At 37.3% G+C, this 18,784-nt stretch overlaps 1 protein-coding gene across 1 annotated transcript in view; it reads right to left on the reverse strand.

Annotated features, from left to right (window-relative positions):
• LOC112967044 (synaptic vesicle glycoprotein 2C-like) overlaps positions 1-16,755 on the reverse strand; it is a gene marked incomplete at its 5' end in the record, with an annotated part of 28,598 nt that extends 11,843 nt beyond the window's left edge. The window contains 8 exons of the mRNA XM_026067754.1: positions 435-638; positions 2,252-2,385; positions 5,710-5,874; positions 7,224-7,312; positions 8,886-8,996; positions 13,291-13,380; positions 13,537-13,670; positions 16,609-16,755. Of these exons, the coding sequence (XP_025923539.1) occupies positions 435-638; positions 2,252-2,385; positions 5,710-5,874; positions 7,224-7,312; positions 8,886-8,996; positions 13,291-13,380; positions 13,537-13,670; positions 16,609-16,755 (1,074 nt within the window). The remainder of the gene's footprint in view (positions 1-434; positions 639-2,251; positions 2,386-5,709; positions 5,875-7,223; positions 7,313-8,885; positions 8,997-13,290; positions 13,381-13,536; positions 13,671-16,608) is intronic.
• Between the last annotated feature and the right edge of the window lie 2,029 nt (positions 16,756-18,784).

Genomic DNA, 18,784 nt, shown 5'->3' on the forward strand with positions numbered 1-18,784 from the left:
CAGCTGTATTACTTTCCAAAATGGCTAACAGGCTAAGGACTGCTCACTGGGTCATTGCCAGGAGCTGCTCCACTAGCCAACGATAATCCGTGTATATGCTGCTCTCCTTTCAGCTAGAGCAAAGGCAAGCCAATGGTCAGCACTGTTCCAAATCTCATCCCAAATGCCTAAATTACAGTCTTGTAATTCCAGTGTGGAAGAATAATGATTGATAATGTGGCATAGTAGAACCAGTTACAAACTCCTTTGTTCCTAGACTTCCTAAATTGGGAGCTTTCTAAAATGGCACTTAGAATGCTGCATAAAGGAATAGCTTTAGAAGGAATTTTTTTCCTTACTTCTCTGAATTAAATCCTTTAAAAAGAGAAAATGTTACTTTATCAGGATAGCTTTAGGTTTTGCTTTTGTTTCCTATTTTACTGTGAAGTGCATACCTAGCATTGTCAAACGCCCAATTCTATCCATCAAAAGAGCAGAGACAATGTTTCCTGGCAACACTGCCAACGTTCCCAGGAAGTTAACAAAGTAAATCCAGTAGGCACTATAGTCGTCATCAAAAGAGATCTGGCATCCTGTCCTGATGTGGAAAAATGTGCAATTTATAAATTCACTGTCAACAAATTTATATTGCTCGAGATCTGTGGAAACAAGAAAAAGAAAAAATTCAGCAAATATTTGACTCTGTGTGGTTTTTGATCAAAAGCATTCCAGCTTAGACAACCTTAATGATAACTAGGCCCTGATCCTGTTTCATGAAATGGGACCAGTTATGGCTGTTAATTTTCACAGCTTTCTATCTTAATAAAAAACATGCAAAGCTCATAAAAGTAAGGAACTAAGGCCTTCAAGTCAGTAAATTATATTAATGTACTTCATCTCTGCTTGCACTTTATTTGGTTATGTCCTATCAGCAAAGGCTGGTCTTGCCTAAAAAGCCTGGGATAGTTGCAAGTTTCTACCACTGAGCACTGCCAATGTTCCTCAATTTTGCTCAGTATCAGACCTACTGTTTGCATACCAGGTATCCTTCCAGCCAAGACTGCCAATCATGCTCAGTTTGTGTGGCTTCTGTTAAAGGCAAATGATCATAGGGAATTCAGAGTAAACTCATTTTCATTTTTGAGCAGAACACTTGATCTTCAGCTCACTTCTAGTCTGAGAAAATGACTCTGCAAAATGAATCCTTCCTAGTGCTTAGAGAGGCAATTAGTTTTTTGATTATTCAACATTTTGCTAATGTTTGCTCTGTAAACTCAGCCTAAATTGTGTCTGTTTTAATATTTCTAAATGAAACACAAATGATCACATATATTTCTGACTGCCCCAGTTTTTATAGTTTTGCATCTAGTTATCATTTCAAAAGTTATCAGTCAGATCCTCCTGGGTTCTGAAAGCAGATTGCCACCACTGTAAAACTGAACGTTGATGTGGTGACATTTTCATGCATTCATTATTGAACAAGAAAATGGATGTGTTACTACATGCAACGGTTGAAGCCATTCTTCTCCAAATACCATTTAGAGATCTCTCCTTACTTCCCCTTCCCTTCTATTGCTCCTGTCAGCCTTAAAACCCTGAATCAGGAATACCTTCCTTCCAGGCAATGAAAGCTGGGCATTGCTTGTTCTGAAACCTGACCCTATTACTAATACAATTCCTGGAGTAACAGGAAAGCAGTAAGAAGTTCTGCATTCTTCCAGATGTAAGCTGTTGGCCATATGCTACTCTCATTTACATAGTATTGAATTGGAAAAAAATGTTTTTACTCTGTTTATATGTGTGAAAATGTGTGTTCCTCTTGTTGGCAGAATATGTAGTAAACTGGGAATGATTAAAGATAAAGTAGCATGAATCCTGAACTTAGAACCCCTTCCCACAGTAAGCACAATAGGACAATGTACTTCACCAGTCCCATTTAGATCACATAGAAAATACAGCTAACTGGAGCAATCAGTAAATCAGTAAACATATCTTCTCCTCTCCAGACTGAAACTCTCTAGAGATGATTAAAATCAAAGAGACATTCATTATCTGAATCAATATCAGGCTTGCAGTCTCTCCAGTGAGGATATGAACCTTTCTCTTTTCTGGTATTTAATTACTGACCCCTGTTGCTTTTTATAGCTTTGTATTCCTTACAAGAAGGCTTCCTGAATGTCTTGTTAGAAAACTAGAAGCTATAATCAGACCACAACAGTAAAATAAGAACATGCAGCGGAACAATGGACTTTTTTTTTTTCTCTTGTAATACCTGTGTTGTAGAAGGTGGTATTCACAAAAGTACAGTTCCTGAAGTATGTGTTCAGTGAAGTAATGTCTTCAAACACACAGTTCTTAAAAAGGGAATCTTCAAAGGTTACTGATTTAAACTTCATCATAATAAACCTGCCAATACAAATAATTTCTATCAGTCTACCTTCATAGGTCAGAAACAGTGACAGAGCAGAATGACTCAGCTACACAGGTTTACCTGGTGCCTTTCTCAAAAATCTCCACCTCCGAAATAGTGATTACTTAAAAACGTTACGGTGACAAAATTAATGAAAAGCTCATTCTAGAATACTACCTTTGAGAAAAAGCATTAAAAAGGCATCTCCACCTAGCTGCTGGTTATAATCAGTAATACAATTTATTTTAATAACTAACATAAAAAGAGACTATTACAGTTACTACATGTCTGTGATCATCAGCCAAAAATAATGTCATGGAACATCCTTGTAAAATCATTATTACTTGTAATTTGACATTACTGTTGTAAACTGGGAGCTCAGGCTCCAGAAATCTCATCTCTTGGAACAAACAAGCACCTGCTGGTACCTGGACATCAGAAAGAAAGAATATGAAAGAACCTTTATTTCTCCAGATGAACACTCTGCACTGTGTCAAGCTCAACTCCAAAAAATATTGATCCAAGTTTTTAAAAATGGTTTCACAAAATGGTTTAACACGATCACACCAATTACACATGCAGTTTACAGTTAGATATCTGACCAGAGTATGTGTTTGCTACTACTGTGTCTGTGCATACAATTGCAATTACTGTGTACATAAACCATGTACAAACAAATTGTTATTAGCTTTTCTTATTTCTTAACATCCTCCTTCCAGAGGATGTCTCTTAATTCATTCATTCATATAAAAATTCAAGGACAAAGCATGGTACTAGCAACAACTTCCTAGTTCTACATTACTAGGCTAAACCAGTACAATAAGCTTTTTCTAGTATACTTACGCAAACTAACATCATTATGCTAGAAAAAACCCCATAGATGTAGCAATAAATCAGAACTTTTTGTAATATATTTTATTTCACTTGAATGTGGGAAAAGCTACACCTACAAAAGGGTAGTTTTGCTGGCAGTTTGCATCAAAAGTGACAGTGCCTTGAAAAGCAGTGCTTTAATTGTTATATAACAGTAAATATAGTTAACATGGCAAAGCCTTCCAGGCACAGATCTGGCTCTACTCTAATTAAACCTGCTGTGACTAGCTAAGTATTTTTCCTATTACAAGAATAATAGTAGGAGTGCAAACATACAAAATATGCTACATACCAAATAAAAGGAATTAAACTTGCTCACCAATAAAGTTGTTAGAATCAAATTTTAATGAGAAAGGAGAACAAAAGATAACTGTGATTATCACAGGAAAATAATTTCTAGCTAATGATTTCTCTTCTTGTATTGGTCAGAAAAAAGGTGTTCTCAGCCCATTAGTATTAGTTACTATATATTTCTCATTTGTGACAGTCTGATTAAAATCAGGCTGGAGTTCAATGTCAACTCATTATCATTTTTCATATAGCACTTTCCATTTAAAAATGTAGCCTAATTTCAGGAGAGAACAAAGAGAATTTAGCAGTTAGATTAGTGAGCTGGAACATAAAAGACAGGCTATGTCCTGTGTGCTTCTGATGCACTTTTTACTCCGGACAGGAAATATGTTGTGACTGTATTAAAACTGGTTTGGATTACTGAGGTGATCTGAATTCAAATCCATGAGAAATGCATCAGAGTAAAAAGTTAAGTATTGATGGATACATCTTCCAGTTAAGAAAGAACTTGAAGGAAATACTGAAAAATAGGGGTAAGTAGAGTACTGAGACATTTGTTGGGGAAGAATATCAAAAAAGTGCACATTAATGTGGCAAATGTTTTGTGAAACTCTGAAATAACTGAATAGGCTTATCAAAGACCTACTAAATTTGTACATTTGAAAGAGTAAATTAGGGGTTTAGAGTGGATTAGTGTTAGATTTACTGTTTTACAAAAATTTTCAGTTCAAAGTGATAAGGTCTTGATTGACAATGCAAAACAACTGAAACTTACTGAATGATAGTTAACTCTTCTTCGCTTTTAGGAGAACATCCGTCTCCTGGAAAGAAAATGAATTTGGAAGGTATAGGCAGTTTAAAAATGAGATAACTGCTCATTTTTGTCTGCAAAGCATAAACCTTCAACTCAAGACTTTAACCTCAGAACTCAAGTTCCTATTAAAAAAGGAATTACCCTGATTTACCAAAATCATCAATATTATTCATTTAGATATATATTTTCCAATGGAAATAATAATTATTTAGTACCATGACATCCAGGAGTCCCTTCACATGGTTCTTCTGGATATTTCTTAAGAGAAACCAGACACCTAAAACAGCTGTGTTTAATTTTTCCCTAAGTTATCTGGTTATCTGTAAAATTCTAGCTAGAGTCTGAAGACTTATGGATTCAGTTAAAAAATACAAAATGCATTGCCAATGTATTGTTTCCCATTTAAGAGTTGTTCATGCTTTTTATTGATTTACAGTAATATTTATCTTTTATTTTTCTGTGATATGATCTGATCCTCTAATGCTTAACATTTTCACACAGCAGTCTTAACTGCTACAAGAAAGAACCAGCAACAGAGATAAAAGTACATCCTCCCCCATCCCCCAGCAATATGCTGCATACGCTGGCTCTGAAAACCTTTGAATCCCACTGTGAAAGGAAGTAGCATTAACTTGGGCTTTTCAGGCTTTCTCCAGGAATGCAAAGAACCTGGTTTTGCATGAGGGATCTTCACAGAAGAACTTGGGGCAGAAGCATCTTTGCCAACAGGCTGGGCAACCTGGTAAGTAGGGCATTAAACTGGGAATGATGGGGGAGGGAGAGAATGACCAATGGTCCAGTAAGGAAGTAGTGGACAGGGCTAGCAACCAAAGGGTCTGGGGTGATGTAAACAGAAGGGGCCTCTTAATCAGCAAAGCGGGGCTAAAGTGGAATCACCCCAAGCACATGTATGTGAACAAGGAAGAGCCTAAGCGGCCACATTATGGGGAAGGCTCTCGTGCCCTTTCTAGGAAGTCAGCATGCCGGGGTGCCTCTCTGAAGTGCCCGTACACTCATGCACACAGCACGGCAGAGAAACTGGAGGGATTAGAAGTCTGTATGCAGTTACAGGGCTACAGTCTCATTGGGATCACAGAGACATGGTGCGATAGCTCACACGATGCACAGTGATAGCTGCAGTGGATGCATACAGGCTCTTTAGGAAGGACAGACAATACAAAACTGGAAGGAGTGGCTGATACACTAGAGGGTTGTGTAACAACAAAAGTAACAACACCTTCTATTAATAGTTAATATAGAAAATTATTAGATTACTAGAACATGCTTTAAAACATGCATTTATTTGTTCTAGCCAAGTCAGGATATTAGAAAATCTCTAGACCTGTCATTGATGTATTCTCCATTGCTGTGAATCTGATTTTCCAATGTGAAGTTGAAGACAAAATGTGAGACTTCCTCATTCCGAAAATGTTTCACTCGGGATGCATACTCGTCTGACTGCAGATGTTTAATGACATCAGGAAACCAGACAGACAAGCCGTAGTAGCTGTGAAAAACAGCAAATATTCAGTCACAATTCTCACATGTTCAGAAATCTGTGCAAGGTGAGAATGAGCAGCTTTCTCAACCATTTACTTGATGCAGTAGTTGAATCTGGAGTCATGATTTCCAAATATTGTGTGTAAAGAATAGATCCAGATTGGAATTCACTTCTGCATGAAACCCATGTGTCAGGGCCCTGAGGTACTAACAGCCCTCACCACCCCTGCCTGGCCTCCCCCGGGGTCTCCCTCCACCCTGCCCAGGCCCAGACCCCATTTCAGTCCAGCCCAGGGCCTCCCCAGTGACATCTCATCGGTGCCGGGCTCCAGCCCTGCCCAGTCACAGGCCCCACTGATCCCGATCCCAACTGTGGGTGACCGCCCAGCCTCGGCCCATCCCTGTCTCCACAGAGGTGCCCGGTGCCCAGGGCTGGGCTGCCCCCGGGTGCCCTGCTCCCTCGTGGGGTGGCAGGACAGACCCTGTCAGACCCTCGCTGCTACCGGCCCCTGTGGTGCCCTGACACAAAGAATGGAGCTCTGCATAGACTGGAGACAGGGAGAGATATGAAGAAAAAAGTCTCTTCTAGCATCCGGCATAGGAATTCACGGTCTGATCACTGGTGCCTTGTCTTTGGACTAAAAAAGGAAAGGAGCTCTACCGGAGTGCCAAAACAAAAGTAAGCTAGGATATACTATGCTGAATGTTCTCTAGAGTAGGAAAGTTGGGCAGATGAAGTGAAGATGTGGATTATTTTTGAAGTGGGAGACTGTAGGAGAATTGTGAAGACTCTGTCATGGAAGAGACCCTGTAACGGAGAAAAGTCAGCGTGTTTTATGAAGGGGCTACACAGCATGATTGCCTTTAGATACAAACAGGTAAGCTACAGCAGCATCTGTCTGCAGTGACACCAGTGAGTTCTGGATCAGTGGGTAACAATATCAAGGACATCTTCCAAATACTGCATAAATCAAGTCTAGCCTGAAGACTCCGGCTTTAAAATACATACTTTTTTAAAAGTTAAAGCAGGTAGAGCACCAAGCTCCCACTTTTAAAATGTTGAAGCAGGCACAGTTCTTCTATGTTTGCTGATTGCCTACATGAAAATGTTCAAAGATCCTGATCTACAGAAGATGCCAATTGTCTTAAACCATATATTCTTAATGAATCAGGCTTGCAACCAAAAAGAGACTAACCAAAACCAGACTAACCGATAAATATAGCATTACGTGGAAAGATATTGAATAAAACCTTTCCAAAGAAAAAAGATAATCATAGTGACAAAGATTTGCATGCAGATGATTCCTCTGTCTACCAAGTCTGCCAAAAATGGTTTAGGATTTGAAGCATTCTTACCCGAAAGACAGGGTGAACCATACAGCTGTAAGTTTGATTGTATTATCCTTCACCGGATAGTTGAAACACCTCATAAATGTCAACCAAATCTGTAAATCATTAGGAAATACATTTATTTTTAAAATATTTTGAACAATTTTGTTAAATGACAGAAGCTTTTCTATTCTGGTTTTCTTGCTTCTACAGGGTATCAGAGAGAATAAATTAGCTCTTTGATACCAAAGTCAGACTGTACTTATGATATAAGTAAGTTAATTTCTGGCTATAACCAGATTGTGCATGTTCTGTGTCTTTCTGGCCTCTTTTCACTTTGTCTGTTAAGTTACCTCCACAGACTACTTCAAACTTTCCTAATCTCTAGGCGTCTTCAATTCACTATCACAAATAAGATAAGGATCTGACAAAGATCCTCTCAGAAACGTTTCCTTCTCACCTCCCAGTATTATACTGCTTTAAGTTTAGATGAGCTATACTCCATAATTCAATAGGATACACAAATCAGAGTTTGATTTGTCATTATCTATTACAGCTAGAAATTGGTACTTTAACTATGTGAGGAAAAGCTGAGACCATCCCCAGGCCAGAAGCTCTACAGCAGAGCTGACTGAGAATGGTGTTTTCCTCTCTCTCTCTCAAGGTCATTTCCGGCTTTTGGAGAGAAGAGGCAATCTGTCCTAGCAGTTTTTAGCACACATCAGGTACCAAGGAAGACACTCTGACCCAGGCACTAATTCAATGAAATAACAAAGATGTGAGACAACAAAGCTGCAACTTCTTAACAGTTGTTTTAGTAACAAAGCCAAATCATAACACTTCCGTTTTCATCTACTCCAAATTTGGACAAATAACTTTAAATGTAGACACTTCCTGGATTTTTTTCATAGTGAAAAGCCAATTTTTGAAGCAAAGTAATTTTGATCGGAAATATGTGACAAACCCTAGTTTACAACACTTCTGCTTAGCTCTGGAAAGCTTTAAGATGTCAGATTTTTCAGAGCTGTGAAAAGCTGTTTTGGACATTCTTAGTGTTTTTTATTAATAAGACCTTTCTCAGTTTTCATTACAAGGTTCAAAGTTACTGTGCAATTTTACTTAAAAAAAAAGGAAAAAAGGATATGGAACACAGTCCCAGTGAGCTTATATTAATGAAATAGTTCTGAAGTAGTTTTCTGGTAAAATGTTTGACGTGTACTAAAAATACATGCAGATACAATGCCTTATAAAAGTTTTATTGATATTCATCTACATAATTTATTCATGGCTTTACCATTTGTAAGTAATGTGGCCACCTCAACTTCCTGCTGATAATTCTTCACCTCATCATGTATCATCTCTTTCCATAGGTATGTATTAATATGCATTCCCAACACACATTATATTGTAGTGCTTGGGCATATGCCTGTATAACTAATAGCCATGACTTGTGTAAGGGCTGATGCAGCGTTTTCCTCCTCAGAAGTCGGAAACAGCATCTCCACGATTCACCTATACCTCTCCTGGGTCACGAAACGGGAATCTTACAATGGTTTCCAAATTCCCCAGTCACATGGAAAGCATGGCATTGCAGTTGCCACCAGTATGAGCTTGGCCAATCAAGCCCACTTCCGAACACTAACTAAAAAACATGATAAAAACAGAACTAACAGTGATGTTGTTACTTACACCATATAGCTCTGTGCGAATTCTTACAAAACACCTCCTATACCACGTTCCTGTATCACTCTCAATTTCTATGAGCTCATCTATCTGCTTTGGAGTTTTGATTCTGTTAACCTAGAAATAAAAACAGAACAGCAAATATTTGCATTTTCTTGAGGCATTAACAGCACATCAAGGAATTCTAGAATGTTTTAATAGCTCCCATAAACTAAGAATGAACAGATATTAAATCTGTGTCTACACTAGGAATACTTTAGAAATATAAAGGAATAGTTGCACACTATAGTGTCAAAATGCCTGCTATGGATGCAACTGTTTTGGAAGAGCTGTACTTCCAAATCATGCAGGAAATCCATTTCCTCTGAATGAAACAAGCTGTAACTGCTAGGTTTTACTATGGTGTTGCTGTATATCTCTAATGCCACAAAGGATAAAACATTCATTAAACCTCCAGTTAAGCATGTCCCAACCTTGTTGTCAAGTTGTTTCTGACTTGCAATGACTACATCTTTGAAAGTCTACTGATTCATTTTTAAAAATACTGTAACAAAACAAAAAGCATTTGAAATGTCAAAAATTAACAGTTGAATAACTCTGTTCTTCTGTTACTATTTCTTGTAGTGGTAGACTGGGAAGTCTCCTTGTCTATTTGATATTGATTTTAACCATCCTTTTCAAAGAGGAGAGAAAAAGTTAGCTGAAATGGTCTGAAGCCATGTGTATTATTGCTGTTATGAAGAATTGCCTACTTCACCCAGAATGAAATGAGATAAACATACATCTAGGAAAAATACAGAACTACCAGTGAGAGAGAATGCAATGCTGTCTACAGTGCTAATTTTCACTTGCAGTCTCCTGTGTGGCAGAGCAAGATTGTGTTTTATCATTTTAGACAAATGGAAAGAGAATGGAAAGAAAATAAATAAAATAATAAAATGGGGAAGGGGACTGACATATAGAAGGGTAGAGCAACAGATGAGGTGTTCAATTTTGGCAGTAATTTCTGAAGGTAGCAATGTCTCCTGTTTCTCCTAACAGAATGAGGACCCCACCACCCAGAGATGTATCACAGGGGATTACAGGACACCAGGGAATTGYAGTCTTGATCGTATACCTCTAGTTTTCAGTCTGCTATTCCTGTAGATACACATTGTTTAAGGCCTGGCAGTCTCATCCCATGAACAAAAACAGCAAAGGGTTTTAACTGTAACCACTTTCACTTCTAGAATACTGTAGCTCACTGTCTGGCCAAACAATGACTACACCAAAAGCCTGTATGCTTCTCATCACGCCTCTTCCAAAAACAACAATCCTGTCTGCATCATTCAGTTGTTTTTCAGCTTTTCTTAAAGTGTTTTTATAGAGCATTTTATACAAAAGACTGAGCTGAATCCTCCAAGATTATTTAAGACCTTGTACATAGGGACATCCTCACATACTCTCATGCTGCCCCTCATGGCAGAAAGGACGTGCCTTTTGAATCCCACTCCATAAGCAAACACAGCTCTTGTAGGCTGAGATGCAGCCTTTTCGTTGCCCTGGACACCTGACTTCTCTGGAGCTGGGAAGATTGCGGGGAATCATATATCCTAGGGACACTGCATGTGATCTCAGGACAAAAAGCCCATGGCCTTCATGGTCATTTAACCTAAGAAAAGTCCTGTTGAATCAGGCCAACCATCCATCTGTCCCAGTGCAAATTCAGCTTCCAGCATATAAAGTATGAAAGAAAAAAATGATAAAAGTTACTTATTTCAGTGAAAAGGGAGCTTCAGTGTAGTAGCTAGAAATATGGAATTCCTTAAATTATACAAACTAAAGACCTGTTGCAAAGGAAAAAGTCTGCCAAAAAAAGATCAATTAATACATGGCAATGAAAGAGCAGAAAAAATTTTGGTTTTAGGGGTAGGAAGGTTTTTTTTTACTCACCCATTTAGACCAAGCAATCCAATGAATGCACATTTTAGGACCCAGGAGGATAATTAAGCATGTACATAAACGTTTAACATGTGAGTAGTCCCACAGTAGAAGCTACTATCAACTTATTGCTCTGTTATCTCAGAAGAGATTTTCAGAAGTATTAAGAACTGCCAACTCCACAATTTCCACGGTCAGTCACTATGAACTCCATTTTGGAGTTCCTAACTCTCAACGGTTCATCAATTTATGCCTTTTCAACTTTAAAACTTTAAAGATCCTCAGTAATATGAGTAACAAGAATAAACATGACTTGTGAAGAAGCTTCTAGGAAAATATGGGATCAAAATAGACAGAAAAATATATCAAAGAAAGCACACTAAAACTATAATAATAATGAAGAGATAAAAAGTTACATCAGCTGTAGAATTAGAAAACATACAAACAAAGTATGTTTATCTCTGATGCAACTAGTGACACAAATTGGAGGAAAGTATTAACACTTTTATAAGTCATATATAATGATACTGGATGAAGCAACGGAGCTTTGGAAAGTTAGGTGAATAACCTACTGAGACGAAATGTCACAATACCCAGGATTAATTTTAATTTTAAAAAATAGAGTCAAAAAAGGATGTCCCAAGCAAACTACACAGAAGTCCTTTGCGTTGTGGGCATAATAAGTGCTAATATTGTCCAAGAGGAGACAATGATAAGTTATCATTTTCTAATCATACTAACACAAGCTTACATTAGGAACTGCTACCAATGTGCAACCCTGACACACAGTCCAGTATTTCTTATCTTTGGACTTTTTGATATGAAGATCTGAGTTTTCCCAATGCTTATGGCAGAAATGGCAAAAATCCCAAACCGCTGCTGTTTTTTCCCTTATTCATGCAATGAGAAAATTGTAATAAAGGTTGACAAATTAACTAAAATAGTTATAAATAAAAATGAGTTTAACATGGGTCAGTGTTACATTTTAACAACTGTAGAGAGAAGACTTGTTAGATCACAAGAATTAGAGACACTAAGCACATGCTCTGTTTTCATCTCTGTGCCCAGTTTAGGATGTGATCACATCAAACTGATGTGAGACTGCCTTGAATAGTTGATCCTTCCCACCATCTTTTGTGCCTCCTTCCTTTTCTCAGCACATTCCTGTCTTCTTCCTTGTGCCTAAACTACGCCTGTAGGTGGACAGGGTCGATGCTATGGCTCACTATGCAGTAAATCAATGAGCATCAACTCTGGCAGAAGAAAAATAAAAACCAAGCAGAAGCAGGAATGCTCCTTTGGAAAGCAGCTCAGATGAGCATTAGCCATTTGGGAAATTACACCCTAACTCTATACTGTTAGCCAAATCCCTTTACTCATAAACATCAGAAAATAAAACAAAGTTAGGTTGAATGGTATTAGGGGTATGCTACTGCTGTATAAATAATGGAGGTCAAATGTGATAGATATGCTAACCAGCCTTCTTTCAAAATGAAAATAGCAGTTTTAAGCTTCTTTTTGGAATAAATTAAATGCAGGCAATGGAAACTACATGCAAGGCAAGAAATTGAAAGTCTTAATGGACTAATGTTACATGGTCAGATGGTCAGTCCTTGAGACCGCCCGCAAATGCAGAACCTTTAAGAGGATTTCTTAACTGAGTTATATGTGCATTAGAGCAAGAAGCAAGCCTCTGGAAGAAGAAAAAGTCCCACACATAGGCCTGAGAGGGAGTAGAGTGCCAGCACTCCCACCACACACAAAAGGCTGGAAAGGCAGACTGGATTTCTGAGCAAGAAAATGCCTGCTGCTGTTTGGTCCCACTGTGTTAAGGAAAACAAAATTGTGTATATTCTTCATAGATAAAAAGACTGCATAAAAAAAACCCCCACGTCTGAACTGTCAATTTTTCCTCCAAATAGAAACAACCCAGCAATATTTCAAATACAGCCTTTTCCTTAGAGCTTGAAGTCAACAAAACAACAAGAAAGAGTCAAGCTTCCAAGATATTTTGAAAAAATTAAATGTCTGAAAAATTAATATTGAACAGAAGTGGAAATAAAGTTTTTAAAATAGCTGTATTAGCTGATGAAAATGAAAAATCATTTGAAAAGATTCAAAGGAACAAGAGCCAGCTAATTTGGACTTCTACTATGTGCTTATTGTTAATATTAAAGTTGAAGTAAACTTAATAAAAGATCACAGCTGGAGTCTACTGATTATCTCAGTACAATGGAAAATACCACACCACAGGTTCATATGGTCCAGAATATGCTGGTCAAAATTTCTAGCGGCTGGTATCTTAACATCTGCTGAATATATAACAGCGTCAATAGGAATTCAGTTTTTATATTCAGACATTTAGGGTACAAATGACTTCTTTTCTCTTTAGTACATAGAGTGATAATATTGATTGCTTAAGCACTGAAGACCTTGCCAATCAGCAAGCTGGGTGATACTCTAAGAGATTAGCTTTAAGAGTAATACTCACTGTGAAAACTTTTTCAGGCTGTCCACGAGCACGCATGTTTGTGTCATGAATTTGCTTGAGTATCATCCAGGCTTCATCATGTTTTCCAACCTAAGTATTTGATCAAAGCAATTAAACAAAATATATATTCAGATTAAGATATCCTCTATAGTCACTGAACAATCTCAATGCCTGTTATAATGATATTCTGATCTAAACACATAAACAAGTTTGACTGGAATCTAAAAACGATTTTGAAAGTTATACCTCCAACAAGAACCGAGGACTTTCTGGCATGAAGGTGAGGGCTACCACAGAGGAGACACAGGGCAGTGCACAGACGATCACAAATACTCGCCAGCTGTGGAACTGATAGGCCGAGCCCATGCTGAAACTCCAGCCTGTGAAAGAAGAAATTCACAAAATGTAGAGAAATAAGGATTATTGTAATTTGGAGTCTGCAGCTTCTTCAAAATGGGAAGCAAATCTGTATCTGGAACTTGGTTCATCTGTTCTATTCCCACAAATATCAAAGATTCCACAAATATTCCTAGCCTGTGAATTTTAAACTCTTGCACGTGACTTTTCATGCTGGAAAACGTTCAGATAAGGCAGGATGAGAGACTTCCTTAAACATAGATTAAGAAGTGTCTTTCAAGCCACTTGGCAAATCTGTATGAAGGTAGTTACATGAATCAAACATGGACACCATTGCAATCTTCATACTTGTTCATAAGATTTTATACATAAAAAAGCAATAACTTTGTATGAATACTGGAAAAAGAGAGAATTAAACTAAAAACCTACACTCATACAACACATTTTATGGAATTTTGTGTCATCTAGGAATACTGCATCTGCCAGAGCCTGTGTACCATTAAAGGAAAAGCTTTTTTCAAAAAACACAATTTTTCCAACAAACTATCTATTCCAACAAACTATCTATTATTTTTCACCAATAAACAGTCTGACAAAATTGAAGTCTAACTGGCATCTCCAAGTCTTCCTCTTAGTCAGAAGCTATTTAAAGTGCTGATGAATATTGGGTATTGAATTCTCATAGTAAATTGCTAGCAATAAATAAGAAAGGAAGAAACAGAAATAATGTGAGAAAAGCATTCATACAAAAATACAATCAAGTCTACAGTAACATGCTTTCAGACTTCTAGAAACAGAAACACTAAGACCAGAGTAAATTATTCATTATAAACTCAATGCTCTTGGATCTTCTTCAAATAAGCAGGCACCTTATAATTTAGCATTAAAGTACTAGGATATCATTCATATTTGAGTTAATTTTCTTTTACATTTTTTTTTGGTCAAAATCTTTCTGAAATAGTGTTTCCATTCCATTACAAGTGTGTATGGTTGAGGMCAATGGTTCTTTTAGGTATTGATGATTACTATTTTGGAGTTTTGAGAGTAGTTTTCATTGTGGTATTTGCTGTGTTATTTTTATATAATTGAAGAATACAGGAATAATAATTAGGTATACATAAGATTACAGAGTATGAAAACTGGAATTTTAAGGTTTCCAACTGTGTTCTAATTATATTATTATTATTATTATTATTATTGACTTTTTTGACAAAGAGCTAATTTCAATAATCTTAATCAAATAAGACTCTCAGAATGTAACAAAATGAAATAAATAAAGCATTTACAGGGCCTAACTTCTGTTTCTATCTTGTTTCAGAGCACTATACAACACCCTAAAATCTGTGAAAAGCAAACTGAAAAAAAACCTGTAACTGGATGTAAAAAAAAAAAATCAGTATTTAAGCTTTCGTCTGAAACTGGCAACCTTAACACTGAAGTAGAGAGAGAATTGAGGATGATATAAAGAGATTAAGAAAAAAGAACAGAAAAAAAACTCCTCTTTGAAAAACTGATCCTGAAATATCTCTGAGCACTGACTAATAACATGAAGTAGAAGCCATTTCAAAGACATTGAGAAGAAAGCAAAAGGAGATATTGGAAAACTTGTATGTGAAACTGCAGGGCTGCTAGTTCAGCTTTTTAATAAAATATCTGATTGAGTGGTACATTATGACTGGACTATAGCAATGACAGGATTTTAAAAATCCTAAGAATTTAAGAAAGAGAAAAATATGATTCGGATAACTACCCAGCCTATTAGTGTGGCTTCAATACAGCAAAATCCTTAAAGTAAAATTTTGAAGCAAAACTTATTAAAATTGGAGTAGAATATAAAAATAACAATTAGCATAGAAGCAGCTACTGGAAGAAAATGAAATACTGACTAATGAAAGAGCTGATGCCAGATTCATCTGAGATCTTCTCTGATAACTGATTTTTCTAGACAAAAGACGTGGTAAATTTAATCTGTCTGGATGTCAGTAAACAACTGGCACCACATGGCACCAAATGGGCTATTAAATACTTCTTCAAAGGAGGTATTCATCTGTTAAATAGTGTATTTTGGAATTTAAAGATCTCATCCTGTGGATCATGATTACATTCTTAGAAAAAAATTCATTCTCATTTTAAAGTATTTATGTGTTACAATATGAAGAATACAGTAATGCATTCTTCAGTTATGTGTTCTTATGTATATTCTATAGAATATATATTATAATATGAAGAATACAGAATACAATTTTTTTGCTCTTTATCAAAAGCTCTATGAAACACTGCAGACTTAAGACTGGTTTTCTGGTCTCCTACACACCTTTTGTATTTCGGAAACGATCTCAGCTTGCTTTACAGCCTCATTTAGCCCTTCTGCCTTTACCCAAGGAAGAATGAGGTAAAACCAGTGACAATATCTGCAATGATCTTGGAGTGCTATGCTACTTTTTTTTAAAAGTAAGGCTCAGGCTAACCATACTTACCCCCTCCAAAGTTCCCTCCAACAAAAAGAAGCTATCTAAAACTTCATGTTAGATTTTATCCCAAAATAGAACTTTGACCAAATATTTAAGGGAAAAAGAAAAACAGGAAAGGATGTGAAAGTGTATTAAAAATTTACTTCTACTGACTTTGTAAAATTTTCAACTTTTAACCTCACTGAAATGGAAATAATGCCCATAAATAATATGGGCATACTTTCATCTAATTTGGGAAGGGAAGGAAGTAAAGAAGGAAAGGTTTAAGGTGAGTTAATGAAGCAATTAGAAAACACATTTGTGCTTTGGGTATTGCATACACATATTTTATCATAGTCATTCTTACTCTTCATTATATATTTCAAACTGCAGTGTAAAATCACCTGATACAGACGTCACAACATGACTTTGGTTTGGCTGCGTCCGTGCGCAGTCGGAGCAGCGAGCCGCGCTGCAGCACTGTGCAGCCATGCTGGTGCCGCCAGCTCACGAGGGCAGGTTGCACCTGCCACCCCAGCACGACCAGGATCCTGGCTGATGGCATTAGAAACTGGCCCAGCAGCACCCACAGCTAGCAGCACGTTTGCACAATCTGGTTTACATTTTGTAAGCTCCAACTCCACAAACAGTGCTTCCACTGTAAAATGAAATTACCCCAGCTTCACACCTGTTATAAAACTATGGCAAAATCTTGTGCTCTGTAGCCAGCCCTAGAAAACCCTGGTAATAACTTACTTCCAAGGTGTGATTTATTAAGGTAAGTGAACCATACTACATTTAATTAAAAACAATGAGGCACCGTTCATCCTGCTGTCAGCCTCACAACCTGCAAAATATCTTTTTTACATATCTCTCCTCAAAATATCTGAGGGATTGTCAAATGAAAGGTTAATTACGGTTTTTATTGCTCTTACTATGCTTTTTTTCTATTGTTTTCGCTGCTGCAGTTTATCTCATGATTTAATATATCTGCTGAATTAATGATAATAGTTAATGCCAAAACTGTAAGAAGAAATAGGTAGGAAAAAAAACCCACAGTTGCAACACAGCTCTCTTTAGCCTGCTCTTCTATCTATTCCAGCACCACACGATAGAGAGCAAAACAAACATCTTTTAGACGCAGAGCAAGTTCAGATTTATTCTTATGTTTAACACATCACGCTTTCCTAGGTCAGGAGCTAATCTGCAAAACAGAGCCATTAGACTACTTCTGGATTTAGCTCTCAAAGTGGATTTCAGGCCCCTTGTCTGTACATCTTGAAACCAAACGGTAGTGTGCCCTTGGCTGTACCTCAGCTTGCCTCTCCCCTCCTTGAGTTATGATGCAAGAGCAAAGCGACAAGAGCTCTCTTCGGTTGCAGGCAGAGCACTGCACACGTGCCCAGCTTCACCCTTGCTCCTGGCTGTGCCGTACTCTACTGTCGTTAATCTTGAGATCAGCGGCGGCTTCCACTGCTTTGTGAGTTGTTAAAACCCTTGGCCCAAATGCATCCTGGGAGCCAGTTGCTGTAGAGCAACCGAAAACCTGCAGTGCCTGAGTGGGAAGTCACTGCAGCAGCCTCCTTGCCGAATATCACCTCCTCACTTGACTGATTACTAGAAAAGACCAAGTGAGTCACAGACATGGCAATTACTGATTACAGAACCACAGCGGCATGTGCCAGAGCAACAGCAAAATGTACCAAGATGCTAACCTATATATAATCACTGATTTATATGTCAAATTCAATGTCAACAAAATCTTTTTTTTTCCCCTAGCACCACATTTCATCTACTGCAGAGTATTAATAAACCCAAAGGATATTTTAAACAAGTTCTTGCTCCAAAGGAAAAAGAAGAACATTTCTGTCGGAGGCATCCTGGATTAATAGAGGTGTAAACCTATCCTTATTATGCTGAATTTTGTAAATATATGTTAATTGAGAAACAGAGGTGTTTTCAGGGACAAGTATCATCTTTCATAGTGATTAGGTGACCAGAGAGTCTACCTAATGACAGGATACTAAAGAGGATGGCTTGCTTAACCTTTGAAAATGAAGGCTAAAGGGGAACATGATCGCTCCCTACAAATACATATGGGTTACACTAAAGTGCAAAGTGAATAATGAAAATACGGGTGCATATTGACTCTAAATAAATACAGGCTGGTAAAGGGATGGTTTCTAACCACCAGAGGAATAAAGTTCTGTATTACCTGTTTAAGAGAGTTATGTGGGGAAAGAAAGCCTAACTGAATTTACGATGCAGCCTACAAAAATGACTTTATGGCATGGTTATCTAAAGACTGACTAGTCTTGATAATGTTTGTTATTCATCAAGTAAGTAGGAACTGAAGGAACTAGATTCATGGCAGTGTCAGAAACTGTCAAAAGCAAGTCTGCATCTGCACAAAAAAACCCATAAAACTCTTGCTAGATCGAGGGAGGGAGTAGAGGCAAGAACACCACTAAAATTAGGGGTGGGGGGAGCACAGTCAAGGAATTTAAAGGAATTCATAGATGCTATAGATTCTTCTGCAGAATCCTTTCTATGATTTTATAATGTTGCTTATATCTATTTTATCATATACTCTTTGGTCAGAACTCAGTTCTATAGCCTTAATTTATCATTTTTAATTTTGGGAAATTTCCAGTAAATAAAATGTATGATTGCTCTATATTGCCACT

The sequence above is a fragment of the Apteryx rowi genome, unplaced genomic scaffold (genome assembly GCF_003343035.1).
Source record: "Apteryx rowi isolate R43461 unplaced genomic scaffold, aptRow1 scaffold_262, whole genome shotgun sequence".
Classification (NCBI taxonomy): Eukaryota; Metazoa; Chordata; class Aves; order Apterygiformes; family Apterygidae; genus Apteryx; species Apteryx rowi.